General features: G+C 44.3%; 2 protein-coding genes and 1 long non-coding RNA gene across 7 annotated transcripts; 2 read left to right on the top strand and 1 right to left on the bottom strand.

Moving 5' to 3' along the window:
• Positions 1-1,096: 1,096 nt before the first annotated feature.
• On the top strand, positions 1,097-6,930 carry LOC139921651 (butyrophilin subfamily 3 member A1). Of its 2 annotated transcripts, none has more exons than XM_071911945.2 (10): positions 1,097-1,158; positions 2,808-2,890; positions 3,379-3,477; positions 3,838-3,939; positions 4,195-4,329; positions 4,441-4,578; positions 4,702-4,753; positions 4,852-4,878; positions 5,884-5,910; positions 6,010-6,930. In XM_071911945.2, exons 2-10 carry the CDS (start codon positions 2,831-2,833, stop codon positions 6,567-6,569), a joined length of 1,200 nt encoding a protein of 399 aa, XP_071768046.1. In that variant the 5' UTR covers positions 1,097-1,158; positions 2,808-2,830; the 3' UTR covers positions 6,570-6,930. The 2 variants fall into 2 exon arrangements, with proteins under 2 accessions (XP_071768046.1, XP_071768045.1); XM_071911944.2 differs by lacking the exon at positions 1,097-1,158 and adding an exon at positions 1,162-1,280.
• A 1,356-nt stretch (positions 6,931-8,286) lies between these two features.
• recql5 (RecQ helicase-like 5) lies at positions 8,287-20,856 on the top strand. Of its 4 annotated transcripts, XM_078284641.1 has the most exons (19): positions 8,287-8,424; positions 8,655-8,776; positions 8,892-9,413; positions 10,063-10,159; positions 10,247-10,358; positions 10,459-10,621; positions 10,721-10,803; positions 15,460-15,681; positions 15,817-15,919; positions 16,713-16,749; positions 16,875-16,933; positions 17,553-17,623; positions 17,805-17,898; positions 18,010-18,192; positions 18,457-19,130; positions 19,217-19,262; positions 19,342-19,569; positions 19,684-19,756; positions 19,916-20,856. In XM_078284641.1, the coding sequence occupies exons 1-19, from the start codon at positions 8,331-8,333 to the stop codon at positions 20,038-20,040; spliced, it is 3,108 nt and encodes a 1,035-aa protein (XP_078140767.1). In that variant the 5' UTR covers positions 8,287-8,330; the 3' UTR covers positions 20,041-20,856. The 4 variants fall into 4 exon arrangements, with proteins under 4 accessions (XP_078140767.1, XP_078140765.1, XP_078140763.1 ...); XM_078284639.1 differs by lacking the exons at positions 17,553-17,623; positions 18,010-18,192; positions 18,457-19,130; ... (2 more) ...; positions 19,684-19,756; positions 19,916-20,856 and having other exon boundaries at positions 17,805-17,875; XM_078284637.1 differs by lacking the exons at positions 17,805-17,898; positions 18,010-18,192; positions 18,457-19,130; ... (2 more) ...; positions 19,684-19,756; positions 19,916-20,856 and having other exon boundaries at positions 16,713-16,787; positions 17,553-17,618.
• Positions 10,833-14,039, bottom strand: LOC139921631 (uncharacterized). Its single transcript, XR_011785110.2, has 3 exons — positions 13,881-14,039; positions 12,073-12,191; positions 10,833-11,938 (listed from the first exon to the last, which is right to left on the bottom strand). It is a non-coding gene; the product is annotated as an uncharacterized LOC139921631 (long non-coding RNA).
• Positions 20,857-21,485: the final 629 nt, after the last annotated feature.

Here is a 21,485-nt window from a genome sequence, read left to right as displayed (position 1 = left end):
GAGAGAGAGAGAGAGAGAGAGAGAGAGAGAGAAAGAAATCTTCATTTTGGGCAGCATAGCTATAAACAGCCTATTAGGAGCCTGCAGGCGGAGCATTGTCCATCAGTCTCCTCTGACTGAAAGAGACAAAGATGCCAGTGTTTGCAAATCTCTTAAGTTGTCCAAATAAAAGATGAGCCCCATATCCTTAATTAGCCCACAAATCGTTTGATCTCATTAATTACACATCGTGTAGAGTGGTCAGCGGGGACATGGTTTGTTCTTTTCATCATATCTGGCATCATCATCTAATTAAGGAAACAAGTTTAGTATTTAGGGGATACCGCTTGTTACAGACAGGCTTTGATGGAATTAGACTGTCTGCTCACAGATTGTCTGATTGCACATAATTGTAATTGGAAATAAGTAGTCAAAGGGTTTTGTTTTCATGTCTTGTTGCCAAAATCCTATGAGCTAAACTTTTTGATTAAAATTAGCTACAGCATGATCCAGGGTTGGGGTCAAGTCATGAATGAACTCATTAACTGGAATTTGAAGAAACCTACAGGAAACAGAATTGGAATTGAATTGGTATTTCAGGAAGATTAAATTAATTCAATGAAATTATGTGAAATTCCATGTTTTGTTTTGTTTTTTCTTACCAGATATCTGAGATTACAGGTAGTGTTATATATTATCAATACTGAATATTATAAAATGTTAAAGGCACCTTTCAGGTGGTATTTGATGCATAACATGTAATTGTAATACATACATTATGACTGAATGTATTTGATGTTGAATTTCATGGAATTTAATGGAATTCCATTCTGTTTCCTGTCATTCAAATTCAATTCTGTTTCCTTCGAGCTGGGTGACATTCCAATTTCAATTCCAACTCCAGGAATTTCATTGGAATTTACCAAGTATTCTCAATTCAATTCATGAATGAACCACTCTACATGCAGGCAGCAACACTGTATCTAGATGGCCAACAGCCTAGGTTAATAATAGCAGTGTGTCGACTCTGCCAGGCTGTAATTTAACTCCACATCAGTGTACAGACCGTACAGACAGTGTCAATTACCCCACAAACATGGCCGCGCGCTTGATCCACCAGAGGAGTCGCGTTCGCCAGTGACGGAGGCAACCGAACTTCCCCGAACGACCGAAAGTCTGGTATGTAAACAAGGTCAGACACTGCAGCATATACAGTACAGTCCAAAGACTTTGTGGGCAAGACCGCTGGACTTGTTTGAGCACGAGGACAGCGAAGCTCCCCTACCAGCCTTCTGACAAAGGTAAGCTGTGCCTCATATGTTCGTATGATCAATGGTATCATTTGATAGGGAATGCATTTCTGTTATGCAAAACGCACTGCGTGGATTTGAGACATCACATTACATGGCATTAGTATGCATCGTGTGCGCGTGTCGTTCCATGCACAAGTGCAGATTAATAATTTTGCATTTTTCGTTCAGCATTATTGCTGCAACACAGGTCTGCAGCAAAGTCACACGGCCAGCCTGTGTTTACCTGGTGCGCAGTAGATCTGTTGGCCTCTAACTGGGTCGCTGTCACTGCAAAAGCTGCATAGTCATGTTTTCCCACAACACACATTATTAAACCAGACCAGCGGAGTAATCCCCTATTGATAGACCTATTACTAACCGATCGACTTTTTTCAGATTCTTGAATTAAATGCTATTTGATTTTATCGCATTTTTTTCCCTATTTACCCAGGGCAATATTTATTAATATAACATTTATTTTATTTTATATATATATTGGCAGCTGTTTCTTTGTTGCTCAATACGTAGCAACTGAATGATAAACCTCATTCGTAGTCCAACATCTCTAAGGACCATTTATGGCTTTGTTTAGTGAAAGCATAGAAAAACATTAGAACCAAATGAGGCCGAGAGAGAAACATAAGCACAGATAGGCATTATTTGGGCCTGTGCATGTACCCCTATCATTCATAGTCTGTGATGACATTAAAACCTGTTTATACTGGTCACCCTAACCTGCTTTAGTGCCAACAAAACACTGACTAAGCTCCTGTGCCATACTGCCCTGCTGCTGCTGGCAGCACAGTAACTGGATTAGCCTGCAGATAAAGGGAAGGAGGTAGAGAGGGGCGAGAGAGACAGAAAGACAGTGGGGAAGACAAAGAGAGAGACTAACCAAGGGCACTGTAGCTGTGTGTGGCAGATGAGTCACTGCCTGCTTGTAGCTTGATTCTAGTCCAGTTAATCATCCCTTGTGCCTCCAGTGTGACCTCCAGAAAGACTTCCTGTTATCTCACCTGGAGATAATATGACTTTATTAACTGGGTTAGTTAATAATACATATTTGGCAATGATTGCCAAAACTGAGGATTGTTGTGTTTTGATCCATGAAAGGTGGATTTCTGCATTCCTGGATTTAAGCCTCATGGCCATGTGATGCGTTTTCCATCACATGTTTGATGATTTACAGTACATGCTGGTGTTTTAGAAGTAAACACTGTGTCCTGAAGAGTGAGGAGAATTTACTGTATTGCTGACAGTCCATAAGGGAGGTGTATTGAATAAGATGCAACCAGATCAACTCTTGAAGGAAACAAAAATACTAATAATATGAATCCAACATGCAAAAACAAGAGAGCTTACTTATTTATTAATGCAAAACAATCAAGTGTTTTTGCGCTTAGAGTGTTATCTTATAGGGAACAATAGATGGTCTGACCGACTTGGAAATACTGTCAGATGGAGACTTGCTGTCAGGACCCTTGTCAAAGTGAATTTCTTAAGTAACTTTATGTTAATCTGTGGTATTCCTTCTAGGATTCCAGCACAAACCAGCCAAGATGATGCAGTGTTTCCACTTCATGGTGGAACCGGCCAAGAATATAACGGCCAAGCTCAAGGTAACAGAGTCTCAAATCCCTCCATGAGTAAAAAAAAAAAGGTTTTTTTCTACAAACGTGTTTTGTTCTTGTCAGAAAGACTCAATCACAGCAGAGGGTCACCTTGACACGTAAGCAGAGGGTTGCCATGACAACACTTTTTATATTACCATGTGGCTGCATGCATTCTCCCTCCCTGGTTTTATTTAGCAGGAGACAGCTATGCAGGCTGTTGTTAGGGAGATGAATACAGGCAGGGAGTCGGGTGGTGGTGGGGGGAGGAGGGGGGCGTCTGTCTTTTTTGCTGACAGGAAAAGAGGCACGATACGCATTTTGATCAGGCCAAGTGACCACCTCCTCTCTAGCTTGACCTTATTACTTTCTAAAGCACTCGTGAAGCATCACTGTTGTGCTTTAAATCTGTCTTTTTTTTTTGCTGAGTACTCTTTCCTTTCCCTACTTTATCTGTATCTCACAGAAAAACCTTTTTTAAACCCCCCCCCCCACAGGAATCTCACAAGAGGGCAAAGAAGGAGAAGAAGGAGCCTCTGGAGGAGAACCAGCTGTTTGTTGTGGAGCTGGCTAGAGATCTCAGCCGAGTGTGCCAGGTACAGTACATACCGAATGAACTGTGTACACTTTATACACCTATATGGAAACACGTATACACTTTCAGGAATGACTGTAATATGGATCTTACAAATGGTTATAGTCAGCTAAAATCAGCTAAAAGAGGAATTGTCACATACTGACTTAATGAACCAATTTAATTAATGAATCAAGCCACAATATTGAGCTGTGAAAATCCCCTTCAAATCATTAAGGTTATTCATTGATATGTCATCACGACTGATGAGTCCAGTTGGACCAGGATTTCTGGTCTTGTCTGCCGTCTTTATTCCTCTGCCTGCCTGCACTCACTACTAACCCCAGTGTCCCACTCTTTTCTGTCTGTCCTGCCGCTGCAGAAGTCAGAAGTCCTGGAAAACATCTGGAACCTGGATGACACCTGGCCCACTCCCCTCTGCAGGGCCTTCATCCTGGAGTGGGCCTCCATGCTGGAGAGCAAGGTGCGTGTCTGAGGAAATGATCCATTGTCACATACTGTGAAATAGCCATCTAGTTATGAACCTGCTGTAAATCAGATTTGATTAGAGGTTCTGCAATGAAATACGATTAATTTGTACAAGGGCATTATACTATAACTCTACCTCTAGGTATACAGAGTTTCATATCTCAAATGTGTATGTCATGGGTGGATTAAAAAAAAAGATATAGACCCCTACATGTGTGACTTATGAGACCATTTGCCCTGTTGTCTGCAGAAGAGGCCAATGCAGACGGATGGCTGGCCAGAGAAGGATGAGGGCAAGCAGCAGGACCTGGCTACCGAGCAGGACCTGCAGCAGGCCAAGACGGTGATCTTCAACTGGATCAAGGACCTGAGAGCCCAGCCGGAGGTGGGAAGTGCAGATATACAGATAGAATTTCCTTTTTTACCTGGGTTTAACTGTGCTTATCAAGTAAAGTATCTGGTTTCTATTCTTAAAGTTGATCATCTTGCATTGCAGCAAAGTGTTTGGCCCGGGGAACCTGTGGCGAAGGCTCTGGAGGACCTGCAGTCGGCCTGGCGATGGGGCCGCGTCCCCAATCTGCTGACCGCTATGGAGCTGGTTATGTGGACCTTAATGTCACAGAGGCCAGACAAGGTAAACATCCATGTTATCCATTCACATTATATAGCTAACTCCTGATGAGTAGCCTGCAGTTCGTCAATGTAACTGTAATATTTATCAAGCTAGTATTTCTCAAGCTGTCTCGGTTTCTTGCAGGATACCATACCCCAGCAGTGGCTCATCTGGAAGCAGAGGACTCAGAAGATTGGTGTGTAAACTAGGATTGGATTAATCAATATCTGAATCCAGTTGATTTTGCTTGTATGTCTGGATTTCACTTTTAAATGTGTTATTATCTCATTCCAGGTGCTGCACACTACGTTCCTCAGTCAGGTCAGCGATATGGATCAGCACGCATGTTGAAAACAGATGTGTTATTTGTAAATTATTTGCAACCATTATATGCTGCTACTTCACTGGTTGCAAGTTACACTGCGACTCCTTTGGATAGTAATTAACATTGTGCTGCTGTTTTTGTAGATCTAAAGCATTCGATACAGTTGATCATGCCCTGCTATGACAGAGGCTTTTGTTCATTGGCCTTGATCCTATAGCCTGTGGCTGGTTTCAAAACTACCTATCTTATAAATCTCAGTGTGTACTGTTGAGTGATGCATGATGAGAGTTTTGAACATAACTAAAGGAGTTCCTCAAGGCTCAATATTAGGTCTGTTCTTGTTTGCTAAAAAAAAATGTAATTAATTTAGTATAAAAACAGGGCTTGTTTCCCATGTTCTGTAGACAGAAGATTGTGGAAGCCACTCATCACTGTATTTTATATAAAAACAAATGGGCTGGCCTGTTTATGTGAGAAGAGATCAGCATTGGTTTTTGTTTATCTGAAAAGAGAGTCAGAATTGATCAGAATTGTCAGGACCGGCTGCTGCTCCAGGTTCCTCGGATTAGAACTGATTTGGGGAAAGTCGGCTTTTAGATTTTGTGCTCCATATACCTAGAACAAATTGCAGTGTATACTGAAGCTTGATGTTTTGGTTGCAATGGCACAATTCAGGAATAAAGAACCTGATTGATTGATTGATTGATGGATTTATTGGTCCATTAGGAAATTCATCTTGTGATATATAGATGTCACAGATGACAATACACAGGTACAGATTAACTTTAAATGTGAATGTTTTAGTTGATGATTGTAATCTTTTGTAAATTAGTTGACTGTGTGTCTTTCTCTTGTTTGTCTCTAAAAAAAGACCCCATCCCTCAGCATGTTTTCTGAGATAAATGAAAGGATAAATGAAAATCAAATTTAATGAAATATAGTTGCAACAACACTGTCAGACAAACAAGAGTTGTTACTAAACTACTCTCTTCGTTTCACAGTGTGGGAATGGATGTCAGATGCTGCAGGTACATCATTCATTTTGTCAACATTTTAGTCAATATAATACTAAAGCTTTACTGAACCTCTGTTGTAATTGAAACCTCTTTACCCCCCCCCCCCCCTAGTGGAGGTGACTCTGGACCTGGACACGGCCAACCCTGATCTGCTGATCTCCAACGACGAGAAGAGGATGCGTTGCGGCTTTGAGAGGAAGGACATGCCTAACTACCACCAGCGCTTCGACGGCTGGTGGTGCGCCGTGGGGGTGGAGGGCTTCAGCTCCGGCCGCCATTACTGGGAGGTGGAGGTGGGCGAGCGGGACTGGCGGCTGGGCGTGGCCAAAGAGTCGGCGCTGAGGAAGGGCTTCAAGTCGCTGAACACCGACACGGGCTACCTGACCCTGCGCCTGGAGCGGGGCACCGAGCTGAAGGCCCTCACCGTGCCCTTCACCGCCCTGCCGCCGGGCCTCATCCCCCGCAAGGTGGGCGTCTACCTGGACTACGACCAGGGCCAGCTGTCCTTCTATGACGTGGACAGCCGCTCCCACATTTACACCTACAACGAGAGCTTCGCCGAGAAGCTGTTCCCCCTGTTCGGTACCGTGGAGATCATCAAGGATCTGGTGATCCGGTCCCCCGTGGTCAAGACCCACTTCCTCTGCCCCACCTCCTGCCTCTGGGGCTGAGTGTCCCTCCTTTACCCCTCCCTGGCGATTCCTCTCTCTCACTACACCGGTAGACATCAGTGCATACAAAAAGCGAGTCCATGTAATCACTGGGAGTAATCAGAGATCCATGACTATAAAAGACCATCATTGTGCTATTGAGTAGCTACTCTATGTCACCACTCTCAATGCTGCTGCTTCAATGTGATTGTTTCCGCCTCTTCCTCACTAGAGTTCTAGTGCTACTCTTCGCTCACATACATACTGTATTTTCATATATTTAAAAGAGCACTATAGTATTAATGTAATGTATTGTGCAATATTAATCCTGCAGTAAGAATGCACTTTCTGTGAATAATGAATAAACCAAACCCATGTCTTACTTTTTTTGGTCTGTTTATTAGTGCGGTCTTCCACTGTGTGGTGTAACAGAGGGTTATTAATATAATCATTACATTACACAATCAATGAACTGCATATATTACAAAAAAAAACAAGAATCACTTCACAATATACACAGTAAATGAAACCTCACAAATAAATACATAAATTATCTGTTTACAAAAAGAAATCTGACCTGAAAGAGATTAGATATTCCAGGAAGTTAATTGAACATTTGACAAATGAATCAAGACATCTGAGTAGCACATTAATTGGGAAGTTCCTAATTATCATACGCATAGGAAGGCGTTGATGGTTCTTTTCCTCAGGAGCAACCTTAAAAACAAATACTGTTTTGAATCGTAAATGTAAATGTGTTTACATTTCCACTAAGACTTCTATGAGAAGTCTTACAATATGCACAGTATGATGAAGAGGGATGTCCGGGCTGAAGTGTGAAGGTGAGTATGGGCGTCAGTTCAGAGCCAACCTGCAAAAACCTGCAATGATCAGTCAGAGCTGAGGCAAGATTGCAGCAGAAGGAGGGCTGTGTGTAAAATCTATCCCAGGTTGCCATCTAATTTGGAAAGTAGTTGCTCCTCAAACTTATCTTCTATTTCTTCAAGTTGTCTTCTGCTGGGTGTCACTCAGTTGGGTGAATGACACAACACAACACAATTTAATCTGAACCACCATCACGGTTAGGTTCCACACTATCACATCAAATGTGTTGTGCCAAGGTTGCTCTCTCAAGCTGATGATCAGTTTGTCAGTATGACTCTTACATCACAGCACACAGTATGTACCAGAAGCAGAGGATGCATATGAGTCGCACAGATCCATGAGAACGGCCTCTGAAACAAGGGATATAGGTCAGACTCTTGTGATTTCATTGTTTTAGCTCATTGGTTTAAGTAAAATAAGGTTTTATAGGACTGAACGTTAGTTGACATCATCTTGATTTCGGGTGAAATGGCTGATCATTGTTTTTCTGCTTTAGAAACTAAAATAAGCAAACAGAAATCACATGTGGGCAAATGACTGCCGCCCGGTTCTTCTTGCTAAATAACAGACATGACCTGCACGCGCTCAGCTGTGATTAACCAAAAGGCGTGTGACAGCTGGTCCAATCAGAGCTGCAACTGATACAAAATATGACCACGTGGTTTCTCTTTTTGTCGCGACGCTGTTTTTAGTTTGCAAATCTAAAACAGAAAAGGAAAAGTAAATTAGAGGAAAATCTGACATGGGATCATTAAATTTATTAAATGTTGGTCTTCTCGTTTGTGCATTGGCATTCACTTTCAGTTTATTCACGAATGTAGTGATGTCATCGACATGCGACGACGACAGAGAAGTTTGTTTTTAAGCTGCCTATGAGTTCCTCAGTCTAGATAGGTGATGACAACCCTAAAACAGGCTTTAAAAACCCACTTTGGGTTCGACAGCTTTAGGTCTAAACTGCAGGAAGACATCGTCAAGGCGGTCATCGAAGGTACTGGCCGTTTTATTTGTTTGCTATGTTAGCATATCTCTTTGCTAATTAACGTTAGCACACGTTAGCTGGCTGACGTCAACTTAATCTGTTGTTCGTTAGGTCTAATCGCATCAGCGAGCTGTCATGTTACTGTAATATGAAACTGAATATCTGTATTACCACTCACAGCCTGTTGCCAAAGAGTAAATGATGCCACGGTGATAACTGGTGAAGCTGTCCTGTTGCAGGTGACAGGGATGTGTTTGTGTGCATGCCCACTGGAGCAGGGAAGTCCCTCTGCTACCAGCTCCCAGCAGTGCTGGCCGAGGGCATTACCCTGGTTATATCCCCGCTAATCGCTCTCATTCAGGTCAGTTTGTGTCTCCATCTGTACTGTTCCACTTCAAACTGTTCGTTCAGTTACTTCGTCAAGTAATGTTAGACGAAACAATAGCCAATGTTTTGTGTTGCTTCTATACTTCTAGGACCAAGTGGATCACCTCAGGGAGCTGAACATCCCCGCTTGCTCCATCAACTCCAAGCTCCCTGTGGGCGAGCGCCGTATGATCCTGGCTGACTTGGAGAGCAAGAGCCCAAAGCTGAAGTTGCTCTACATCACCCCGGAGATGGTGGCCTCTCCCTCGTTCCAGCCGTGCCTGACGGGCCTGTGCTCCCGCAGCCTTCTCTCCTACCTGGCTGTGGATGAGGCTCACTGCGTCTCCCAGTGGGGCCACGATTTCAGGCCAGATTACCTCAAACTGGGCAACCTGCGTGCCCGCATGCCGGGGGTGCCGTGTGTGGCGCTGACGGCTACAGCGCCCAAGAACGTGCAAGAGGACATTCTTCAGTCCCTGAGGCTGCGCACGCCACTGTGCTATTCTACACCAGTTTTCCGCAAGAACCTGCACTACGATGTGATCTATAGGGAGCTGCTGCAGGAGCCCTACACCCACCTCCATGCCTTTGTTAAAGAGGCTCTGGCGCTGGGCAGCGGGCCCGTAGGACAGGTTAGTAGACTGGACTTTGTGTGGTGCAGGGATACTGTTTGTGGCACTGCTCCTCTGCTCTGGTCCTCAGTCTCTATCAACTTGGTGGAATGATAGATCTCCTCCTTGCTCGCCCTGATTGCTTGGGTCTTGCACTTAATCTTTCTATTCTTTGATATATTAGAGAAGTGGAGAAAGAAGAGGGGATTTTTTGAATCCCATTCCGATATTTTCCAACCCATATCGGCTGATACCGATATGCATTTTTGTAAGAATGCTGGTACAAATACAGGTGCAAAATGGGCTAGCCTTTCAGACATGCCTAACTTAAAATAATTAAGTGGTTTTTAAACAAAAGACCATGTTAGTTTTATTCTGTTGCTAATTTGACTGTTATATTAAGTGACACACTCCTAGAAAAAAGGTCACAAAAATGTCAATTCCACAATAGGCTAAATATTGGCAGTAAAAATAATATCAGACCGATATTGCTTTTTAAAGCTTATATATCGGTGCATCCCTAGAAAGAACAGCTTAGTTGAAAGGATAAAAGTATCTGTATTCTTTATTGTATAAAAAATACAGAAGGAACAGTACCGAATGCCTATGGACAGTGAGAGTAAGGTTTTCACTCTACCATTTCCTCAAACTGTGTGATGTGTGTAAGCAGGGTTGTGGGATTGTGTACTGCCGCACCAGAGAAGGCTGTGAAACAGTGGCTTACCAACTGACTAAGCTTGGAGTCTTGGCCAAGCCTTATCATGCAGGTAAGACAGTGTTTTTTTAAGTTCACTGGTGTAGGATGGGAAAATACTTGCATTTGGGCTCAGGTGCTTGACTCTGTGCTGTTATAGGTTTGAAGGCGGGAGATCGTACAGAGGTGCAGAGTGATTGGATGCAGGGTAAAGTGCTGGTTATTGTAGCCACCATCAGCTTTGGTATGGGTGTGGACAAAGCCAACGTCAGGTAAGGCAGTGAATCTGGGTTTTTTGCAGTATTTTCATAAACTAGGACTTTTATTTGAGTTTGGGTTTGCACATGTTAATATTTTTTGTAAATTCCACAGGTTTGTAGCCCATTGGAACCTTGCTAAGTCCCTGGCCAGTTACTACCAAGAGTCTGGGCGAGCAGGGAGGGATGGCCTGCCTTCCTCCTGTCGAACCTACTACTCCCCAAGAGACAAGGAGCAGATGAACTTCCTCATCCGCAAGGAGGTCTCCCGCAAACAGGTCAGCACCACATCAGGCAGCGGAATATCATCATAAGGAGATCCTGTGATACTCTGCATCATTTAAAGACTTGTGAACATCTTTTGGACTTGTCTGTAGGAGAAGCGCGGCTCTGCAAAAGAGGTGGACAAAGCGGCCATCACAGACTTTGAAGCCATGGTGTTATTTTGTGAACAAGAAGGGTAAGTGAAGCACACACACACACAAAGTGTAACGTCACTTTTTGTTTATTGCATACCATTCCAAGTGAATAGTATAGTCTGTGGGTTTAAAATCACTAATTCTATTCAGAAAATATAGAATCATATAGTACACCACTGTCTCTCAGGTAAACATCATTTCATGCAAAGGAATTATTTTTTTTCCTTGTATATAGAAAATATACAGTTCTATACAACATAACTTTAATTATATACAGTATATACCAAGCATTTTTTTTTTTATCATGGTCCATTTCTGTTTTTGTACAGCAGAGGGCAGACTTGATCTCTCTTTCTCGCTTTTGTTTTCAAGGAATTTCAAAGTTTGGTAATGGCAAGCTGTTCCTCTTTAGGAGGCTTTTACTCAGTCTAACCTTGACTGCCATTGTCATCCCTTAAGAGTATAGCAGAGGGAGGTTTAGAAAAACACCAACAAACCAACTCTCATATCGTCCTGTGTACTTGCACTCATTGCACACTTTTGAACATTAATTTGTGCACATTTTATTATTTACATTCCATGCACTTGCCTGCATTATTCAAGACACTTTGGGGAGGCCCTGCCCTTTTCTCAGGTCAAAGGCAGCATTGTTGGTCTGCGGAGCCCAGGGATGCTCTGAGGAATGTTGATACTCCTGAAAGCCTGGACGCTTTAGCGGGTGTGTTTGGCAGCCTGTCAGGACATCCTCCTCTGTGTTTGTCAGGTGCCGTGTTATTCAAGGGCTGGGCCCCTCTAGAGCCACTTCACACACCCTGTATGAGGCCCCGTCGCTCACTGAGCTAGAGGTCTACAATGCCTGTCTATTAAGGACTTGACCGTGTCTCCCTTGTGTAAATTTCCACGGGCTCTGCAGGACTCCTCATGCCTGACAGAGCTGCTGAGAATGCCCGTTTTGTGTATAGAGGACCTTTGTAGCATTTCCGGCCACCTGAGTTGTATCTCCTGTGTACGGGGCCTGATTTGTTTGAGAGTTAGACGTCCAGAGAGTGCCTGTCTAAAGATTTCTCCTTGTGTGGAAGAGTACGTTTGCTCAGATGTGGGGCCCCTTGGTCCTGGCCTTGCGACAGCAGCAGCAGCAACTCACACAGGCCAGCGCTGCCATGAGCACAACGACCACTATGGGAGAGCACATTAACAGTATCATTGATATAATCGATCCGATCTATCACAGTAGATCATTGACAAAGGCACGTGACCAGGTCAGCCACTGAGAATATGAGAGTATTTGGTGTAAAAGAGGTGGAACTCACAGATGAAGGTTAAGAGGACGAAGAAGGCCCCCAGCTCTACAGGGTTGGCGTTGGGCAGACCCTGCAGCTTGGTCCATATCTTGTTCAGGAGGTTCAACGTCTCTTCTTTGGCATCCATCCTAGGGAGGCAGAGCAGCACTGAGGTGGATTCATTTGCAATCAAATGGTTATGTTTGAGTTTTAGCACTGTTTTGCACAGTTTCTCCTCCAGGACACAAGGCCTGCTGCTTGCCACTGACTCTTCTGACTGGGTGAAATGATATTGTTGGTATGTTGACACGAGCCAATATTCTGGTTATGTGCTTGTTGTTTATCTTTGAATGTGATGTAATGCTAAATACTTTCCTAATGAACTGGCGGTATCCTAAGAGAGAAAGTGGGAGGATTACTTGGAGAGAGAAAGAGACACAGGATTTTACTGCCTGGGAGTGTGCAGATATAAAGCATGTGGTTTTTCTGGCCAAGTGTGTGTGTGTCTGAGAGTGAGTCTGTGTACCTGGTAATGATATAGGGGAGGTTTCAGCATAACTAACTAACTAACTCTCTCTGTTGAACTGTGGGAGAAGAGAAAGCTTTCCTGATCTCACTGTCTTGGAGGACAGACATTTGCTTCATTGTGTGTTTAGGTGTATAGCCTCATATGTATTTTGTTACTTTACCGGGTGGTGTTTGAGTGGCAAGTGATACAACATTATTTACTTTCCTCTGGGTTGCTGACAGTATTGGTGTGCTCTACAGTAAATTAATAGCACTGGGTGTGACAGCTTTTGGTGCTTGGACAAGATCCTGCTCATGTAAATTACCTGCTGATCACTCTTTATTTCCCAGGCTCCCCTCCCATCAGTATCTATATCTGGATCCACCCCTTTCTATTTAGTGCTAGAACTGATAGACTACATGTTTAGACATATTATACCAGGCCTACTCATTTTACTTTTCTGTCATGCAAACATGATTTTGATTGCGTGTTAGTTTCTCCCTTTGAGTAGCTGAAAAACACTCCGATTGGGCTACTACTGTAATCAACTCAACATTTTAGACTATTCATCAAGAGAAAGAAGAGTTCAATTGACAATAGGACTGTACTGGTGGGTGTGAAGTGTAAACAACAGATGCCAGACAGTAGATTCAGTCAATAGCTCTATCCTGTCATTAACTTGCATTCTTTAATTTGAAATATTGAATTCCCACTCATCCTGTATGCATTGAATTGTGAAGACAAAATTTACGTTTTTTTTTTTTTTTTTTTGTATCTCACGTTTTTTTTTGGTTGTTGTTATTTTCCCCTAAGGCAGATTTCTGTCCCATTAACTCATTGACATTTCTGAGGTCCATGCAGTGATCAGATTAGTACTCATTTCTGTCTCCGGTTACATATCTAACATTATCATTTACAGCCAGTCTACCCACAGTGAGAAACTTCTTAGACATCCAGCCGTTAGAAATGTCATTAGAATAATAACTACAGCGTATCCCCCCCTCTCACCTTAGAGTCAGCTAGTTTCACTTCTCACGGCGTGTTTACACCTAACAAATCTGCTACATATGCAATCTGACTTTTAAATGCATTCCTCACATTCTTCTGGTCATAGGTCAGCCTGCTGTACCTCTCCTATGCTCTGTCTCTCAAACTCTGCTTGCACGGACACGAACACATTCGCAATGAATTCACTCACCTGAGAGAGTCTTTGCAGTTTTCGTACACTCAGCCAAGCCTGGGCCGATTTTTAAAGAAATGACAACAGCACTCTCAGAAGTAAGCAGACCAGTCGGTGAGGAGGAGACACAATAAACACGGCATATCTTACCTGAGGGAGTGAGCCTGGGAGTTGTCTTCTCAGAGAGCGTCTGTCTGTGTGTGTGTGTGTGTGTTTGTTGTCGGAGCCTGCAGTACGTCATCCAGAGGAGGTGTCCTCAGACTCTGTCTCAGCCCAGCAGTTAGGTCAAGATTAGTGTTAGCAGGGATAATTCCTCAGGTACTGACGGTACTTAGCACGTGGATGAAAGGGAGAGTGAGACGATACAAAAGCCATTCACTGCTCTTCTGTCTTCCATTCACTGTTCCTCTGTCTTCTTTCCACTGTACCTGGACTGTAGTGCCAAGTTACAGCAGTCTTGCAGTGAAACCTTTCCAGCTGTCCCTCCTTCAGGCCCCTCTTACTCTTTGCTTTCTTTGTGTCTTCTCATCTTCTCTGTTCTTTTCTTCAAGTGTGCTCTTCAGCTTTGTTGTCCTGTTTTTTTTTTTTTGTGTGCCAGTGATGGCTGTTAATGGTGAAACACAGCTATGAATATCTTTGTTCAGAAAGGACCCCTACTGTGGTTTCGTGCCATTTGACTGTTATGCCTTAGTTTAGTTTGTCTACTACCAAGGCTGGTTTACAATCCTCCATGGGAGTGACTGTTGCTTCAGAGTGTCTGTGTGTGCCTCTCTCTGTCTGCGACTCCGTCTTTCCCCTCCTCCTTTGGTGAAACTGCACCCCCTTTCATAGCTGTAGACGCTATGTTTCCATTTCCAGCGAGGTAGTTAGTATTGGTGTATTGTTGAAGTGGCTTGTCTAATGGGCTACTCCCCAGAGAGAGCGTGTGTGTGTGCCTGTGTGAATATAGGCTGTTACATAATATTGAATCTGATACAGCAGCTAGGCCTGTTTATGAGAGGAATCACAACAGTCACATCAGGGATGTGATCAGGAACACAAAAGGCAGGAAGACGGTGATCTGCCATTAGAAATGCATTGGAGTTGTTCGTCCAAAACCCCTGAAAACAAAACTGAAAAATCTCATTCCAGCTCAATATTGAATTTGCTTTGATATCCTCTTGATATCAGTCAAGGCCACACAGTTCTAGGTTAGTGCCTCAGTTTCTGTAAATGACCCCAAAGAGTCTGTCGGAATATGTCTTGTTCTCTCATCATCAGACTAGTCCCTCAATATGCAGCGAAGCCTCTCTGCATCAGTCTAATGTCCTCACACTCCTGTATCTCTTAGGTTCAACAGGGTGATTGTCAGAGAACTTTTTGATTTCATGTGACTGGGGAGCCTTGTTTGACTTATTTGATAACAGAGAAGCATTGATCATGGTAATGGGGGGGTGGTTGCACAATAGCTCATCGATCAATGATGCACTAGATGGTGTATCCAAATAACACCCTGTGTATGATGGTGGGATATTTGCTATGTGCCCAAAAACATTATAAGGCTTGATCTTTTCTTTTAAATACAGAATGTCAACTGCTGGACTGTAGGTCACATTGGCTCCAAACAGCACTCTTTAGTGTACTGAGCCTCTTTCCATCTGTTTTGCTCGTTTATTCTATGTAGCCTGGAACGGTACTTGCCCATGTGTGTGTACATGTTAATAAGCACCGTCTCTTACCTTCCCATCAGCTGCCGCCATGCTACCATCTCCAAGTTCTTTGGGAACCAGACGCCGAACTGTGCCGGTGCCTGTGACTTCTGCCGTAACCCCAAAGCGGTTCGGGCCCAGCTGGAGAAGGCGGCTGTCCTCAGCACCAAGACCGGAGCGGCCCAGAGCAAAGAGCCCAGGGGGGCGTTCGGCTTCGACCGCGACCTCTACGCAGGAGGAAGGAAGGGCTACGGCTTCGAGAGGTACGGGAACTTTGGCGAAATGGTCTGAGTTGATTTGATTCGTCCCACTGGGAGTTTATATTTTTGTAGCGTCGTTGATTCAGTCCTGATTGGTCATGATAAGTCTGTAGAATAATATCGGAATCACGCCTTTAGGTATGATGAAGAGGAGGGTGGAAGTGGCAGTGGTGAGGATGATGCTCTGAAGAGGAAGAAGGACTTTGGCGACCTCTTCAAGAAGCAGATGAACATGCGGAAGGTGAGTCACTGTCATCAACACACACAAACTCTTGAGTTCTTCCCTTCAGAAATGTATATTCTCCTGAAGTCGACTAATCTCAGTGGAAAAACAAACTCCATCCTAGTGTTTCTGTTTTCTCTCTACATCTGGCAGCCAGCTGTGGGCAGGCAGGAAGGCAGGGGTGTTTGGGGCCCCTGTAAGTAAAGCTCGAGTTAAATCACTCCCACATGTGCAGTGGAATTGGCACAATGCTGTAGGAAAAAAACGGCAATAAATATTACCCAGCAGGGCCAGGTGGAGCTTGCCCAAAATGCATATAACACTGATCAATACCAGTACTTCTTCCATAGCCTGGAGAGCAAAGCATCTCTCCGAGCAACAACATGCAAAAAAAAGTCACATAAATGTTTTTAATTGAGTGGCATAAACAACAAATAAGTGCTAGTTAGCCCTTCTAGGCCTTGTGATGGGAACGAGGCCAGTGTCGCTCCAATCCCCACCACTCACACCCTTATTTAAATCTCCATAAGTAATCATGACAACAAAAGACGTGTTGAATTGATCTACCGTGTTAAAAGGGTTGATTTGATAGTCAAGGGGTTTGTGTCTGGGGGGTGGAGGTGAACACCGAAGCACACTGAAGGTGAGAGGTGAGGCTCGAGAGGGGGAAAGGTGGAGTAAAATATTCCAGAATGTCTCTCCTCTTTAACAACGCTGCCGACATGAAGACCGCTTACACTGATGTGTGCAAATTCTGTTGTTTCAATATGAATACCAAGTGCCATTTCTTTCTCTTCTGTTGTGTCTTTAGGGAGGTGAAAGTCACAAGGAAGACTTTGTCCCCCCAGGTAGGCCCTGCATTTTGCAATTAAACTGGATAAAAAAGGTACAGAATGAGCAAAAGTTATTCTACATTAGCATCTTTGAGTTCATGGTCACTGCGTTCTCATGTAACTGGTGTTCTGATGTGCAGATGACGCCTGTCCGCTCAGAGAGGCGAGCAGCCAGAGGATCCCCAGGCTGACTGTGAAGGTACACATGGCACTTTAATACTGCAAACACATTCCTCATGCTGGTGATATCAATTAACACATCCGTAGGCATTCAGTGACTCGAGCGTCATGAGATGTTGATGGACACAGTGTGGCCATCATTTCAGCTGAGCAATAAAACAACAATGATTCCAAATTGGTTATCATACCGCTGCAAAGAAAAGACTCAGACTAGTTTAAAATAAAATGCTGCCACCGTGTGGCTCATCTGTGTATCACAAATGAATATATTTTGTACAGTAGAACCTAGGAACCAGCCTGTTCACCAAGTGAGCATAATGAGCTGAAAAAGAACAGAGATTTTCAAAAGATATTTTCTATTGATTGTGCTTAGTTGGTGGAATTATCTTGATAATACATAAAACCAAAAAACATTTTAATTTAAGTATAGAATTTGTCTGAATTGAGGTGAATACACATTTTAGATCTTAATTTAGCTTTGGTGTGGAATTTCAATGACCTGTGTTCCTAAAGGGTTTGAATACATATGGTACTATGGTACTGGTGCTATTAATAAATCTATCCATGGTAATATTTTTTGACACATAACACTTTTTAACACTTTTTAAATTATAAATCACATTTTCATCATATTTCAGGCCAGGGAGTACTGTCTGTCCCTCCTGCAGGAGGCACTACACGGCCACCAGGGGGCAGAAGACACATTCAAGTATTGACACACACACACACACACGCACACGCACACACACGCACACACACACACACACACACACACACACACAACTCAAATACTATATGTTGATACATTGTTGAGTTTATTGCAGACATAAATAATGTTTCCCCACACTCCCTGTACGTTGTCCTTCATCTCCTCCTCCTCACCCTCTCAGCTGTGACACGCTCTCCTTGGCAGTGGATCTTGAACATGAAGTCTTCAAGAGCAACAAGTCCTCCAACTTGTACAGAGGTGCTGTCCTAAAGAAGGTACCTACTGACTCTTCTGCCCTTCACAGTGCTATCTATATTATCCTATACAGTGAGAACAGGAAGATGTTATGGTAAAGACAGTCGCCTAACTCGTCCCTTGTTCTGAAGGTAACGGAGTTGAAGAAAGTAGCACCTGCTTCAACGGGAGGAAGTGGAGGAGAGGATGGGACCAGCAGCAACTCCAGCGAGACCAGAGAGACGGAGTCAAAACCCAAAGAGGAAGCAGCCTCCTCTTCCTCCTCCTTTACTGAGGAGCTGCAGGGGTTCACATCTGCATCCCAGATCTACTCAGTAAGCTGATGAAAGGGGATGAAAGGGGCTCTTGGGCCGCCTGCTGTACAAAACACTCACTGACCTTTACACTGAGCTAAGCAGTTGACAAAATACATCATCCTCCATTAAGACCCAGTTTCCCCATGGGGATCATTAAAGTTTCATCTAATCTAATATTAGTAAAATGCGAGCAGTCACTCATATCACATGAATTCTTGGAGCTCTGGGCTGCGTGCTATCGTTAAGATATGAACATGTATTTTATTCCTATTTCCCCACCAGATGAAGCGTAAGAGAGTAGGGGCAGGCCTGAGGGGCTCCTCCAACCCCTTCCAGACTGCCAAGGAGCTGCTAAACTCCTCCAACGGGGAGAGCGCGTCCAACAGAGGGACGGAGAGCGGCGGGTTCCACCCGGACGGCCCGGGAGGCTCTGGAGAGTCCGCTAGCGAGGCGAAGAGGGAGAGGAGAACGGAGACGAACGCGGACGCGTCCTCAGCTGTCACGTCATCCATCAGAGCCAGAGCGAATGCCGTCGCCGCCTCCCTGAGCAGCCCGACCAAGGGAGGCAGAGCCCTGAGCAAGAAGCAGCAGAAGCTGGCGGAGGCGGCCAAGAACTCCCGCAACATTTCCCTGTACTTCGGGAAGAAGCAGACGACGGAGAAAAGCCAAGCGCTGGAAACGCCGAAGGGACTGGACGCCGACTCCTCTCCGACTCCTGTGGGAATCCCCCAGGCAAACGTCGCCCAGCAGCAACACTCACCCGCCGCTGTGGAAGCCGCCATGGATGCTGCTTCTGTAGAGAGCAGCCCTATAGAATCGGTTACTGAGGACACGATCCAAGCAGAAATTAAAACGGAAGTCATAGTTATACAAGATGATGATGATGAAGGGGAGAAAGCTGTGAAGCTGGAGCTGGTTCAAGAGAAATCTAAACCGGATATGAAGTCCACCACAGAGTAAGAGGCCGTTAGCACACCAGTTTAGAAAAACATTGTCAATCTTCTTTTCTTACCCTAATAGCATTTTTTCCTCTCTCACACAGACAAATCGTACTTGAGGAAGAAGCTAAACCACCTCTAATAGAAATGGTAGGTGTTTCCTGTCTGCAAATACTAAAGAAGACTATATTTTCCTCCACTGTGACTGACGTAAATAATGTGTGTCCAGCTGACAGATGACATGAAAGCAGACAGGGAGTCGTCCCCTCCAGCCAAGCGCAGCCGCCCGCCTAAGGAGCAGGGGAGCAGGAGGAGGGTGACCTTTAACCCCAACGTACAGGAGAGCATACTGCACTCTGTCAGCGAGCCACCGAAGCCTGTGACGCTGAAGGAGGTGGCTGATATTGTGGTGCGCTGTCTGGATCCGTTTTACACTCAGGGAAAGTTTGCCACCAAGGTGAGAGAGGCACAAACTGTAGAAACTCATGATGTTATTGTCCCTTATGCAATGTTGTTAATGATTTATTGTGCAATATAACTAGTGTTGACCTGTTCCTTTTTCGGGTCGTAGGAGCTGTTCAAGTCATTTGCCCGCTACTTGTCTCACCTTCTTGCAGAGGGCAGGAGTCGGGGAAGAGGCCAAGGTAGTTAGTTTAGTTAGTTAGTTTATTATGCTTTCGGAAATTCTCTTTGTGTCTGTGGCAACTGTCAGACAAAGGTAAGTAGGGAATAACAAAACGCCGCAACTTGTATATTGTTGGGTGTTATGGGCTGTATTCTAATACTTGTGTTTGTTTCTGCAGTCAAGGCGGAGGCCAAGGCTCTGATTAAGAAGTTCTTCAGCAGAGTGAAGCGCTGTGAGAGCGAGGCGGACTGGAAGCAGCTTAAAGGCCCTCACAGCTCCGACGCCACCGAGAAACAGGAGTGACGGGAAGGGAATCGTAGCCATTTCGGGGGTCAGAGACCCTCCTCTTTGTCAGTGCCTGTGCTTCCCTCGTTCCTGTGATCTCACCGTACAAGGCTTCGCCACAGAGCCTCCACCGACCCGGCTGATTTGCTGCTAGACTTCCACTCTTTCCAGCCTCATTGCTGCTACAGTAGTGCATCTCAATAACGAAGCAATAAAACATGTGTACTATATACAGCCTGACTGCTGAGCAGAATGAGCCCTCCGTTCACACTTAACGCTGGACATAAACCAGGCGCTTCTGTGTTTGGCGGGTTAGATGGCGGCCAAGACCCAAGATAAGGATTGTTTCAAATCCTTTTACTGCTGCTATATTGTCTTGGGCTGCTGGACTGCGGAGAGAGCTAGACCTACAAGAGCTATAGACATGATGTAAAACTGTCTAGTCTGTCTTGTCTTTAATTTCAAAACTGTAACTGAATGCCCTTTTATCTTTTTATGTTGTCTTGATACTTATTATCGTAGCCTCAGCAATGAGACTGGCAATGACAGAATGTGTGCAGTAGGATGATGTTTTTTTATAAATAGGAAAAAAGGTTTACCAACACGGTCTCAAATGAGGGAAATGTTTCTTAGCTGTGTGCCTGCCTGTGTCTGTCGGACATTGTGGTTCACTGTGTGCCTGGTAGGAACAAATGAGAGGCCATGGTTCTCCGTCTCTACTGAGTCATAACGAAATCCAAAGAGTACTTGAAGCAATTAATTGACACAAAACCCCTACTGTACAGAGATACTGAATAGCAGTACTGTTAGCTCCTAATTGTTTACAATAAAGTCCATGCTGAATATGCACAGACTGGGACATCCATCCCTTATTGTTGATTTATTAATGCCATCTAATCTCTTTTGAACTGGACAATTAAATGAATCTTATTGGTGCTCAGGGAATCGGAGGGATGCGAAGGGAAGAGACGTCGCCGCCGAGTCCGCTGGTTAAGGGGCGTGTCCGCGAACAGCTGGACACTACGTAACCTACAGCGCTCATGGAGAGAATACAATGACGTCACCTCCAGCGGTGCTGCCTTCAGGTGCGCCTCGTATGCTCCTATGTCCGAATGTCGTGAATAGGAGCTGCAAGTGTTTTTAGTCGGAGGTCGGAAATAATCATAAAACAGACCCTAAAATAGAAATGAACTATTTTGGTCGCAGAAGTAAAAGGAGAATTCGTTTTTCTTTTTTATTACCCAAAAGTTGTTGTTAACGTTACTTTTACCATCAGTTGTTGACACAGCCTCCATGCGCTGTCACCCTCCCCACCCAAGACGCCCATGTCACATCTCGGCAAATAGGGATAACAGAAATTTCCCACCCACCAGTCTTTTGTCGGGTCGTTCATGCACGCTCCAAATCGTAATTTCAATATTTCCGATAGCACTTGAACGCAGCAACATTTGGCCACTGAGCTA

Source organism: Centroberyx gerrardi, chromosome 7 (assembly GCF_048128805.1).
Source record: "Centroberyx gerrardi isolate f3 chromosome 7, fCenGer3.hap1.cur.20231027, whole genome shotgun sequence".
Taxonomy (NCBI): Eukaryota; Metazoa; Chordata; class Actinopteri; order Beryciformes; family Berycidae; genus Centroberyx; species Centroberyx gerrardi.
The sequence above is the reverse complement of the archived record's forward strand: the minus strand, read 5'-3'. Positions and strand labels throughout refer to the sequence as shown.

Excerpts from the sequence above, each read along its gene's own strand:
- LOC139921651 (XM_071911945.2), top strand. The coding sequence starts at position 2,831 with ATGATGCAGTGTTTCCACTTCATGGTGGAACCGGCCAAGAATATAACG. Across the intron at positions 3,940-4,194 it reads CCTCCATGCTGGAGAGCAAG|AAGAGGCCAATGCAGACGGA; the intron begins GTGCGTGTCTGA and ends TGTTGTCTGCAG. Across the intron at positions 4,879-5,883 it reads ACACTACGTTCCTCAGTCAG|TGTGGGAATGGATGTCAGAT; the intron begins GTCAGCGATATG and ends TTCGTTTCACAG.
- recql5 (XM_078284641.1), top strand. The coding sequence starts at position 8,331 with ATGACAACCCTAAAACAGGCTTTAAAAACCCACTTTGGGTTCGACAGC. Across the intron at positions 16,934-17,552 it reads TCCCCAGGCTGACTGTGAAG|GCCAGGGAGTACTGTCTGTC; the intron begins GTACACATGGCA and ends ATCATATTTCAG. Across the intron at positions 17,899-18,009 it reads GAGGTGCTGTCCTAAAGAAG|GTAACGGAGTTGAAGAAAGT; the intron begins GTACCTACTGAC and ends CTTGTTCTGAAG.